Genomic DNA, 12,520 nt, shown 5'->3' on the forward strand with positions numbered 1-12,520 from the left:
ATGACTCAAGGTCTCACATCCAGATGTTTTTTCTATTTAAGATCTTTAGAATGATTTCCTCAGTATTAATTTACATTTATAATATTTGGTCAAAAGATAATGATGATGCTGGCCATGGAACCATACTCTGAAGATCATTACTCTATTAGCCATCAGGTTTTTAATTCCATGCTTTTATTTTAAAAATAAACAAATTTCATCTTGCTTTTAAAAGCTAACTTTTGCCCACTTTTAAATTTTGCTAGACCTTTTTACCAGTCCGCTAAAACTATAATAAATACATGTTGAAAGTGCATCAAACTACCTTTGCATACCACCTCTCCAATCCATTCGCGATTAACACATGTCACAGTGTTGGACCCATTCATATGATAAGAAGGTTCACATGTGAATGTCACTTGTTCACCTGACCTATATGAATATTTTTCCTCTTCTTGGGGTATGGCATTTTCAAACCTGGGCAAATTGTCACAATTTGTTACTGAAAGAAAAAAAATATACAGGGTTTTGTTTTCAGGAAATTGTAGGATACACGATGTATGAAGCAATATTTAGGTTCATAGAGACCAATAAATAGTGTAGATTTCCCATTTGACTTAGTTACATTGAAATGTGCCAACTTTATAAAAATAAATAAGGTAGGAATGACATGGGATATAGAATACTGATAGTTATAATTATTGAGATATTTTCATTTTGCTTCAAATTTCTTATCTCATAGGAAACTATGACATATTTCTACTTTTTTTTTTTTTTTTTTGGTTTTTCGAGACAGAGTTTCTCTGTGTAGCTTTGCGCCTTTCCTGGGACTCACTTGGTAGCCCAGGCTGGCCTCGAACTCACAGAGATCCGCCTGCCTCTGCCTCCTGAATGCTGGGACATATTTCTACTTTTAAGTTCACCAAATGTGAATTAATTATAGTTATTATTTAAAAACATTAGAGCATATGTAGTTGCAGTGGCATTGCTATTAAAACCAACACTGTAGTGATGAGCCTCTTGAAGAGAGCCAGTGTTTTCTAGAAGTCTGAGGATGCTGATAGCTCAGGATACATGACGTGAAAACGAAGTATAACTATGTTTTACCAGTACTGTGTTTGTCTGCCAGCATCCAGTAAAACCTTCTGATATGCTAGATTTACAGCTTACTTTCTATTTGTGCCAAATATAGCTTGAATTAGATAATCTATTACACAAAGAATGAAAAAAAAACTATACCCATGCAAGTGGGTGGCTGGGACCACTTTCCTCCTACACATTTAATCAATGCTGATCCATTAATTCCAAAGCCTTCAGCACAATTGTATGTCACCTCTTCTCCATGTTGGTAACTGTCTAGTTCATGAGACACAATACCATGATTGATAGAAGGTGGAGGTCCACAAGGGAGTCCTGAAAATAACACAATGAGAGGAACAGAGTGAAATGATTCCACATTGCACTAATTCAGAAACTCACTCGCATACGTCAATTCTGTGTGTAGTTGTACTAGAAGGAAATGTTAACAAGGAAGATGGTCCATCACAGAAGAGGTGGACAGTGCTTCCTAAGACCACCTTCTGTTGCCTTGCATCTACTAAACTGTTTACACACCAAAAAAGAACTTGGCACCAAAATATGTGAAAAATCAGGAATTAAAAAAAGCAAGAAATAATATTCTCAGGAAGCCTCCTATATATTGCAGGTGCAGCACATTGTGGGGAAAAGACACTGAGGAGTTTAACACCTGGTGACAAGTCAAACACTACAACGCACATGAGCAGGTGAGGTCAGTAGACTATGCATCATATTTAAAAAGAGAAATGCAAGAGTAAAACTAGATTTCAAGACAATCAATACAATTAACAAAAGCAGGAGAGATTGAATTGTGCAAATAGAAATTTATGGTAAAATATATAAACAATTATTTATGCCAATCTAAATCATTCTTTCTTCTGATTTTGATGAGAGTAGCTTATTGGTAAAGACTTATTCTAAAACCAGAATTAAATTTTCGTGCTGTTCTCACCGAGACAACGAGGTGGAGCACTCCACTTTCCCATGTCACAGGTTACCCCGTGTTCCTCAGCCATCCTAAATCCATCCTCACAAACATAGCTGAGTGTAGTGCCGTGTTCATGAATTCTGGACTCCACTCTGTCTCTCCTTTCTTCTGACACTCTGGGTAATTTAATAGATCCATGGTCTATCTCAGGGGGCTGGGAACATGGAATTTTCACTATATGAAGAACAGAAATGAAGTAGTGAAGCATAAATAAAAAGTTTACATTGGAAAATAAAAACAGTTTGGATTATGTCTCCACAGTTTTCATGTTAAGTCCTAGTTTTTCAATATTCCCCCTTCACCTGAGTTCTCTTCAGTATTTAAAGAAGGAATGTTGTAGAATAAGTCAGAGCTACTGACCAATGCAGCGTGGTAATGACTGCCACCTTCCATCTCTGCACACCATTTCTTCTGTGTCCTGTATTATGTAATTGTCTTGACAAAGAACAGATACTTTTTCTCCATCCTGGTATTTCACTGTGGTTTGCATCACTTGGGCATTTGGAATCTGTGGTGGAGGAGGGCAGGATTCTTCCTCTGCTCGTATAAAACATTGGAAATCAGATTTCTTGACTAACTACAGTATCTTAAATTACTAAAATAATGATTTTTATTAAACAGAAAACTAATTATGACTCACATAATAATTATGTATATTTTATATTTTTCACCTTCTATAGCAATTTAATATCTATTCTTGTCCTCCCTTGAATTGTTCTCATTCATTCTTTTCTAAAGCAGATTTGCAGTATTTTTATAAGACTCATTTCAATTACTTCTAGCCTTTATGATGTTTTAAATAATTATAAGCTGAAATATATAATTAAGGTTAAATGGAGATTTCTCTAGGGCTGTGTATGGATACCTATGAGGTAATCTGTTGGATTAGATGAAAAATCCTGAGATAGCTTTCCAATGGAAGTCATATTTTCATTTAGTTAATACACGAGTGACTTTTCTTATTGCTATGACAGAATATCTGACCAAAGCCACTTAAGAAAGGAAGAAAGTAAGGGTTTAATTTCACTCATCATGCAGGGAAGTCACGGCAGCCCATGTGAGGAGCAGCTGTTCACATTGTATCTGTAGTGGGGACACACAGAGAAACTAATGCTGGTCCTTGGCTTCCCTTTCCTTTTCATTTATTCCAAGGCCCCTACCCATAAAATGATGCCACCTACATTTACAGTGAATCTTCTCACCTAGGTTAACCCAAACTAGAAATGTTCTCACAGTCATGCTCAGAGGTGTTTTTCCTAAGTGACTGTAGATTCTTTTAAGTAAACAATAAATATTAACCATTACAGTTTGATAAATAACTTGGCATTGACTCCTGGTCAGAGTATGGATTATATTCACAACTGGTTCAAAGTATGTTATTCAAAATTTCAAATACCCTGGACATCCTATTGTCTTTAACTGGTTAGAGATGTGAAAACTTATGGTATGCATCCAGGATAACAAGTAGTTAGTACTGGCAATAACATCTTTTTGAAAAGTTTTGTCTAAGTCACTACAAAATCAAGACAGCTCAGATTCATCCCTCTGACTCAAAACACGACAGTGTGCTTTATTAGTGATTACTAATATCATTTTTTCTATTTATGCTTAAGTATAGTAGAAGAATTAGAAAGAAATGAATGTTGGTGTAGTACACATATTTTTCCACATTCTTTGAACAACTAACTAGCCATATAGAAAAGAAAAAGAATTACCACCTTTCTTTGTACTATAATGAAAATGATATCAGACATGATAAAACCAGAGTCAACTGCAGAATGACATTTGCACTCCATTACAATACATGCAATAGGTGGATTTCAAAATGGCATGGAAATACTTTCAGTGAATTTTATTCTTTAAGAAATAGTTTAAAATATTGAGTTAGGCAGGTATCCAAAATAACAGTGATAAACACAAATAGGGAAGCAAAAGTAGTGGGATGAACTCTTTGCCTAGTTGTGTAGAATTGGAGGTATCCTATGACTCAGAATTTTCTAAGTAAACAGACTGGTTGTTACAAGAATAAATAAGTTATTAGATTGGTAGTACACACAAACATACAGAAATGCATAATGACTAAACATAGGCATCGGAAGGGCACATCACATCCATTGTGATGAGTAAGAGACCATTAAGACACAGTGGTAAATTCACGTTGATGAAATTTGCTTGTGTGTTTTAAACTACAGGTCACTAACAAAGGTAATAGTAATTTCTAAATCATCTTCTCTATTAAAAAGTATTTTTCCAAGATTTGTTATGATATAGTGTTTTCATGTATGATAGGATAGTGAATCCATGAAATCTCAAAAGCATGGTCATCTAAACAAGACCTGCGTAATGGCAATACCAGTTGACATGTCAACATGGATAGGGGAAATCATACAAGGCCCTTCCCCTACACCAGAGTTTCTCAACCTGTGGGATGTGACACTTTAGGGGTCAAACGACCTCTTCATTGGGGGTCACTTAAGATCTTTAGAAAAACAGAGATATTTATATTATGATTCATAACAGTATCAACATTACAGTTATGTAGTAGCCATGAAAACAGTTTTATGATTAGTGATCATCACAACGTGAGAGACTGCATTAAAGGGTCACAGCATTAGGAAAATTGAGAACTACTGCCCTAGATGAAGAACTACAGGCAATTAATGGCTATTTAGTGTAGGAGAGTCAATCTTATGCAGGGATGAGTGAGCCAACAAATAGGTTATTCAATCTCAAGTTCTTAGTCCTAATCACATATCCATAGGAGAAACAATAAATGGACTCATCAGGCTGAATTTATATATACAAGTTTATATATATATATATATATATATGTATGTATGTATGTATGTGTATTATATGTGTGTGTGTGTGTGTGTGTGTTTGTATGTGTGTGTATGCAGAAGAGGTCATGAACTGGACAGAAGTACGAGGGGCACAAGAGGTGTTCAAGTAGAAGAGGGAGAGGTAAAAATGATAAAAATGCAGGATTCACATAAGAAATTCTGAAGAAAATTTACTGTGTTTTAATAACTCAAAGACACTACTATCACAGGTGAGAAAGGACTAGAATAACCACTACAAGAAAATGCAAACAAGAGCTTACCTCTACAGGTTGGCTCAGGATCCCACCTTCCATTGATGCAGGTTGAGTGTTTATGCTCCTTCTTTCCTCTACATTTGTAACTCATGCTAACACTGTGATGAAATTCTTTCTTATTGGGTTGAATTCTGTCCACACCAGTTAATTCTGGTGCTTTACACTTCTTCAGTTGATCTGTTGCTATGTGAAAATAATTCCAGGAAAAATAAAAACAATTACAAGAAGTGAGCTAGCTGCTGTATCAAAATAGCTATATGGTCAAATGAAACTATTATTTATGCCTATAAATTCTGTCAATTAACATGCTAAAGTGACCACACAGAGTGGCCTATGGTGTGAGAACTAGATCTCATGTCCAGTCTTGTACATCTCAGAGAGTTTGTGTTATAAAGTGATTTGTGTACTTGGCAACTGCAAATATATAGGAAATCAGTGTCTCAGATGCTCTACATAGGAAATGATTATGAAATGACCAAACTTGTTGCTCTCCCTTATCTTAATTCTAGTCCATGATGTTAAAAATATTAAAATGAAAACATGAGCAGATAGATTATAAAAAGTTTGCTAGTTTGAATATCCTTTTTGATAGATGTGTTATTAAAAAATAATATCTAGATATATTGTGTATAAAACAATTGTTTCAGAGCAAGAATTTGTAAAAGATATTATATGCTTGTAGTCACCATCTGCATCAGAAGGAAGAACTGGCTTTGATTAAGAGTCTATAAGAAGTTATTTCCTATGCTAGATCATCCTATAATATAACAATACTGTGTCATATTAATAAAACTGTTTGGTTGTGTTATGACTCAAGTAAGGGATATATTAAGGGATATATATATATATATATATATATATATATATATATATATACACCTTTTAATGTGTTATGTTTTATAATTACTAACTGAAGATCAGAATTCTTTTTGAATCTGACAAAATCTCAGTATAGGTCCTGGATAACATTTGTTAATAATTTGAAATGTAGAGTGAAATGTGAATGGATAGAGTAAATAAAAGAAAGTGATTAGTCAAAGTACTATAACTTTCATCTAAAACAATAATTAAAATATTGACCAGAGTAATTCAAGAATTCAAGACACCTGAGAATTAGTCCCTTCCTTAAGATTGGTTCACAGGAAGACAAAAGTTATAAAGGTAAGTGAAGAAAGACCAATAGTCATGGGGGCATGGTGACTGTGTGATTGATTTGTTTCATAAGACTCTCTTATTTGTCAAGAGAAAGCTAAAGATATGGAGCAGGGTAAGAATGTATAGTGTCAGGATAAAAATGTTTGAACTGTAAGTTTAAGGTTGTAGCACAGCTTATGATAACTGAAGAGGGTCATATGAAGGTCACTACAGGCAGATCAACCATCAGAACAAAACTCAGAACTCTGAACAAATAATAAAACATAACTTTGTAACAGAATGGAGAATTGTTTTCATTCCTGATATGTCTGACTTTTCACCCATATAAAATTATTTGTTAAACAGTTTTAAAACAGTCATGTGAATAGGCTTTAAAGTACTGAAGGTAGACATCTGAAGAAAAACGTGTTTGCTTAGCAAAAACGTAATGATTAATTATAGAAGCATTGATTTACATGGCAAATTGTTTTTGAATAGGTCAGTCTTCAGTGTCTGGAGAATATATCACTAAACAACACAGGTATAAGTACCCTTTCCAAAGGAGCTCCATGTTTCTCTGGCATTAACCAACACTGAAATTCCAATGAAGAGTAAATTCTGGGTATCAAGGACCATTCTGAAGTAATGACCCATGAATACTATAAGAAAAACCCCAGTTTCAAAAAAAAAGTGAATGTAGGCACCAAGATACTTTTAGCTATTTATTAAAGATTCAGTCATTCATACCTAATAGACAGACAGTCCTCAAATGCTCAGAGATCTGCAAATACGGCATTTGAAATGTTTAAAAGTTTTTTGTGATAGAGTGACATTCTAGCTCCTGGCAGCACCTTTATTTCTTCCAAAGAAGATAGATGGGCACAGAAGAACTTCTACCCAGAACTTGCTCCAGAGTGGTAGCACCAACCACTGAGCAAAAACTGCCTCTCACCTCAAGTACTGCCTTTTATCTCAACTTTTGCCAGGGCCTTCTTCAGACTAAGGAACACAGGACTCTTGGGAATCCATTGCCTTACTTTTGCCTAGACAAAGTAGGCTGGTCCTCCACACAAGCTCCTACCCCACAACTATTGGATCTTCTGAGGCCTGGCAGGCCTAGATCTGGTAGCTGAAGACTGATGTTGTCACCCTGAGACCTCTGCCCTCAACAACCATGGAGGACCCTGGAGTGACTGTCTAAGTAGCCAGCAAGTAAGTCTCTGTCACTTTAAATCACTAACTCAGGTAAAATTTATCCTTCTCAGATCTCTAATGTCGTTGGACACCTAGGCTTTGTCAGTTCAACAGCAGCAACCCAGGCTTCTGCTGGCTTTTCAGTTCTCTATGTAAAAGTCACAGGCCTCATTCTTTTAGAGCTAATACTAAGTCTAGACACAGTTCACCTTAGTGCCAGACTCAAAAAGGGATAAACTTACTTTATAATGACTGCTCTCTGGTGAATTAGATAAAAAGAAGTTGCTTTAAGCTTTGTTTATGTGAAAATAGGAAAGCCGCCTCACTTCCTCTTTTTTTTTAACTTATCCTTCTTAGATCTGATGATGTTTGATGACCAGGGTACTAATATATGTTTTGCCAACTAACAGTTCTCTTCCACAATCTCAAGTCTACAAGAACTTGGTAGCTCATTAGTAAGTTTCCTGTTAAAAATACAGACAAGTCCCTCATTCGTAGACTTCATGGTACAGGATAAACCGGTTTCAGATGTAATTTCAGAGGATCAGAGTTTTAACATTGATAAATACAGTTTTGATAAACTGATAGAGCACCGACTACAGACAGACTTGGGAGTCCATAATTTTCTCTGGACTTTACTGATCCCAGATTTTAGAGACAGGTTAGCATTACCCAACCACTTCCATTCAGTAAATTTCCTCTCATTATAGATTTAAGGATGTGTTTCATTAGGCTGAAAACAGGCCCTAGAAAATGTTCATACCTTTTAACCGAAAGCCATAGCTTTCGCTATGACACCAAGATGTAAATAGGTTCCACATGTTTTACAAACACTGGCAGGTTCCTGCACAGATCTACCCCTCCTGCCAGACTTGTGCCAAGGCCAAACCCTCAAAGGCCCTCCAGATACATCATCAGCCACTATACCAGCTGAAGAAACGAACTGGGAAAATACTCGCAGGTTAACTTCGCCCACATGCCCACTCATAAAAACTTATCTCTTAATTCATTGACATTTTTACAGTAAGGATAGAGTCATTTCCCACATCCAAAGAAACAGAAGATGTAATGGCTCCTGTACTTCTGGAACACATCATCTCCCATTTTGGCATGCCTCTTCCCATCCAAGCTCCTGGCAGAACGTCCCTGCTGGTGCCACCACTCCGGACACAAAAGCATATTTGCTCTTTCATCTGGCTCAACCACCCTTGTCTCTTCTGTACAAGCAGGACACATTTCCACCCCTTTCTTTCTGGCAGTTATCGCTCTTCCCGTGGCTAGCCCTGCTCATGAGGCCAATAATAACAGTAAATTTTTCCCGAGCAACCTGTCTTCTCAGTTCCCTCAAGGAACAGATACCTGAGCTCTCCACAATGACAGCCAACTGAATGCTTCTTCACTCACACTTTCCGCCGTGTGTGACCCGACCCCCAACTTTCCCCTCCCCACTTCACCCCCAAATCAGCAGGAAGTAGTATTGAGAATTTTGCACCCCATCCCCCACCCCCATTTGCTATCCATAACTCACCTTCTTATAATAATCAAAAAAAGGAGTAATGTTATCATTGTTAGCATTCAGACCTGCCCCTTGGGGACCTGCCCAGCATCCTGATATCATCTTATATAAAGTTCTCTTTAAGAGAAAACCCCTCCCCTTCTCTCTCTCCCTTCTTTTCCCTCTTCCTTCCTCTCTTGCCATGGGGTAGCACGGCCTCCTCCCCTCCTTTTCTTCCCTTTTCTCTTTCTCTTTTTCATGTTCTCCCTCCCTTTCCCCCTTATTAAAACTTTCCATGTGGATGCCACATCTGCATGGTGTGAGTGGTTTTCTGCCATGCCCCCTTGGTCACTGCCTGCTGTGTCCGCATGGTGTATCCCCCTTCCCTGCTGTGGAGCACCTTGGCTCCACCCACTAAGGCCTCTTTGTGGACATTTTACAACAATAACAGAGAGTGCCATATAGTAACAGCAATGGTGTTTTGTAACATTGTGATATCTTCTTGGGTATTATTATTTACGTTTAGTCACAAGAAAATTCATAACCAACAACTAGATTTAACTTAAGGTAAACAACGTTTTATAGATTATATTAATAATTTTCATTCATCTGTAGACACACATTAAATTATAAACAATAAAAGCTTGGATTTATATTATTTAAGACTAGATTTTTCCAAGAAGATTTCTAACTACAAATACACACACAGATACACACACACACATACACACACACACACACACACACACACACACACACACACACACACATATAGAAATATTCCTGCAATAAAAATATTAAACTTCATTAAGTATCAATTTGAGGCACATAATCTTACCAACACACTGAGGAAGCTGGGTCCACCTTCCTCTCATGCATGAAACTGACATATGTCCAATCATTGTGAAGTTTTCTGTGCAGTTGAACTCCACTGAATCTCCATGATGGTAAGGAGGGACAAATAACTGGACAGAGCCATGCTCAAGTTCAGGAATGTCTCCACATGTTCTCTCCTCCTCTGCAGAAAGATGTTTCACAAATGTGTATCTATGGTTAAAGCATCACATGCAATACAAAACAGTGTTTAAGTATTAACATTTTTATTACCAACACACATCGGCAATGTTGTCCACTTCCCATCAACACATTGGATCTTATTGGGTCCCTTCAGGAGAAATCCAGGCTTGCAATCATATTCCACCACTTCATCATGGCCATATTCTTCTTTCTTTGTTCCCTTAGCTTCCTCATTGAGGAGTTCAGGAGGTTGATCACATGATCCTGCTTTATCTACTGTGGAAATATTATGTAACTATAAATGAAAATGTCCATCTTGAAGTCTAAAAATCTAGTAGATGAAAAATCTTTTAAGAATTTATTTACCGTATCAATTTTATGACACTTTACTAAATCAATAGTATTTACACTAGACTCACATTTCAGTTTGTAACATATCTATTGAAACAGCTGAAAGCATATTGAAGGTGGTAAAATGTTTGGTAAACCTGAAACCTTGAAAATGTATGAAAACCAGTCAGCAATTGTAGTTGTGTCAATTATAGTGATTTTCACACTCCTTAAATATGTTTAACATACAGTTATCAATTGGTAAAAAAAATGTTGGCACTGTAGAAAACATCTCTGATTAATGTGTTTTAATTTTTTAATAGAGGCTAATGAATTCATCAAAATCTGCCTTCATACAGTTTAGACATTCTCTATGCAATGTGAGGAAATGCTTATGCTGTAAAAATGCCAGTATATGGTAATACAGACAAAATGAGAGGCGTCTTTGTACTCTCAACCATCATGTCTGCATACTTAAACACACTGATAACATATTTTAAGCTAGCCTGGGATTAACTTTGCAAATCAGTGACTGTGTATTCATGCAGCTTCATCATGGCTGTCTATATATCTGGATATGTGTAAGATTATGGACACAATGTAAGACTAGGGGATATTAGGAGAAGGAAAATAAACTTCTGATTTTCATTCACCAAATGTAAAACAGATACTGACCTTTACATGTTGGGAAACTAGGAGACCATCCAAAGTGGTAGCATTGCACTGAATCTGGTCCAACTCTTTGTCCTTGTTGGCAAGAAAATTTCATCAAATCTCCAACTTTATATTTGTCATTCCTGGGATTAACGATTAAGTGTGGTTGTAGTAAGGGGATGCTGCATTCACTTTCTTGAAAAATAAAATAATTAGAGAATACATTTAATCATTGAGAAGTAGTTTTATCTCTCTCATGTGTATTCACAGGGAGGCATCAGTAACCATCTTCCTTATGAAAAGTGTTGCATTTTACATTTGCTATAGCCCCTAAATTCATATGGAAGTCTGAGGAACGTATATTGATGTAATATGTAAGCCATAGACTTGAAAAATGAAGTTAACTTATTTTTACTGGGTCTGAATTGCTGCAGAGAGTTACTAATGTTAAATTTACAACTACCCTTTTACAATACACAATTGTTCTTTCATATTTGAAATTAATGCTATACAGTATGTGTATGATATTTTCAAAATATTATTTCAGTTTAATATACTTGAGAAAGTAAAACAGGTAAAATAATTTCTAATGTATTTGAAGTTAGGGAAATAAAGTTAATTTTAAATTAAAAAAGAACATAAAAAACGTGGACCAAACAGTAACATTGGTTGAGTGTTTGAATATTTACAATACACTAAGCTGTTTTGTTGTGTTTCCAAATCTTATTAACTGTTAATCATCTAACTCAAATTAAGAATTTGTAGCATTCCCCATTACAATTATTTTTTTAAATTGTTGGCATTGTTACAAAAAATAAACACTTTTTCTTGTTTGAAATCTCCCATTTTTCTAATTTATAAAATTAGAGATTACAATTTAAAAGCTAGGTTTATACATAAAAGAAAATTCCAACTTTCAAGAGTCAAGTGTTAATATAGAATTAACAACAAAAATGAAAGATATGCTTTAAAAGCAATATCTAAAGCAAATAACCAAAACCTCATTTGGGGCTGGTGAGAGGACACACAAGCATGGCACACATTAGAGCTTCCGGAAACAGTCCTCAATAATTCCTTTGTTTTAATATTGAGTTTTTTAGATTCCCTGGGAAAAATCAGCCTTAACAAGACTCACAACTATTAAAGGTCTGGTGTCACTCATATTCACCATAACCATGAATAAATTTTAATAAGAAGAGGGTTTTTATTTAGTTATTGGTATCAGAGGTGTGGCACCAGGTCTGCAAAACTATCAGAATTTATTATGTGACAGTTCATCCAAAGTTAAAATATTCCATCCTGCAGGAAAGCTCCTTTAGCAAGAAGGTAAAGATCTCTAAATAGCTCCAGGAAGTCCCTGAAACTGACCAGATCCAGTAGGCACCTTACTCCCAAGTAAACAAGCCAAACTGATGAATCATTCTCAGAGAAGGCAAGCTGCAAAGAAGATACTCAAACAAGCCTAGATGTAAAAATAGAAGATTTCAAGACTATATCAGCTGCCTGGAAGAAGCTAAAACCAGCCCAAGTCTCTGGAAGAGGTTTAGATCAACTG

The 12,520-nt window shown here is 36.0% G+C and overlaps 1 protein-coding gene across 2 annotated transcripts in view; it reads right to left on the reverse strand.

Annotated features, from left to right (window-relative positions):
• The window catches only part of Cfh (complement factor H), an 81,131-nt gene that overhangs the window by 15,135 nt on the left and 53,476 nt on the right, over window positions 1-12,520 (reverse strand). The window contains exons 12-19 of one of the 2 annotated variants that reach the window (XM_052737108.1): window positions 10,987-11,160; window positions 10,072-10,254; window positions 9,803-9,982; window positions 5,148-5,324; window positions 2,405-2,581; window positions 2,009-2,218; window positions 1,219-1,392; window positions 305-481 (exon numbers count right to left, since the gene is read on the reverse strand). In XM_052737108.1, coding sequence (XP_052593068.1) covers window positions 305-481; window positions 1,219-1,392; window positions 2,009-2,218; window positions 2,405-2,581; window positions 5,148-5,324; window positions 9,803-9,982; window positions 10,072-10,254; window positions 10,987-11,160 — 1,452 coding nt within the window. Of the gene's footprint in view, window positions 1-304; window positions 482-1,218; window positions 1,393-2,008; window positions 2,219-2,404; window positions 2,582-5,147; window positions 5,325-9,802; window positions 9,983-10,071; window positions 10,258-10,986; window positions 11,161-12,520 lie in introns of both variants that reach the window. The other variant, XM_052737106.1, reaches the window with a different exon arrangement.

This window comes from Peromyscus californicus, unplaced genomic scaffold, assembly GCF_007827085.1.
Source record: "Peromyscus californicus insignis strain IS unplaced genomic scaffold, ASM782708v3 Scaffold_14__1_contigs__length_90479793_seg_2, whole genome shotgun sequence".
Taxonomy (NCBI): Eukaryota; Metazoa; Chordata; class Mammalia; order Rodentia; family Cricetidae; genus Peromyscus; species Peromyscus californicus.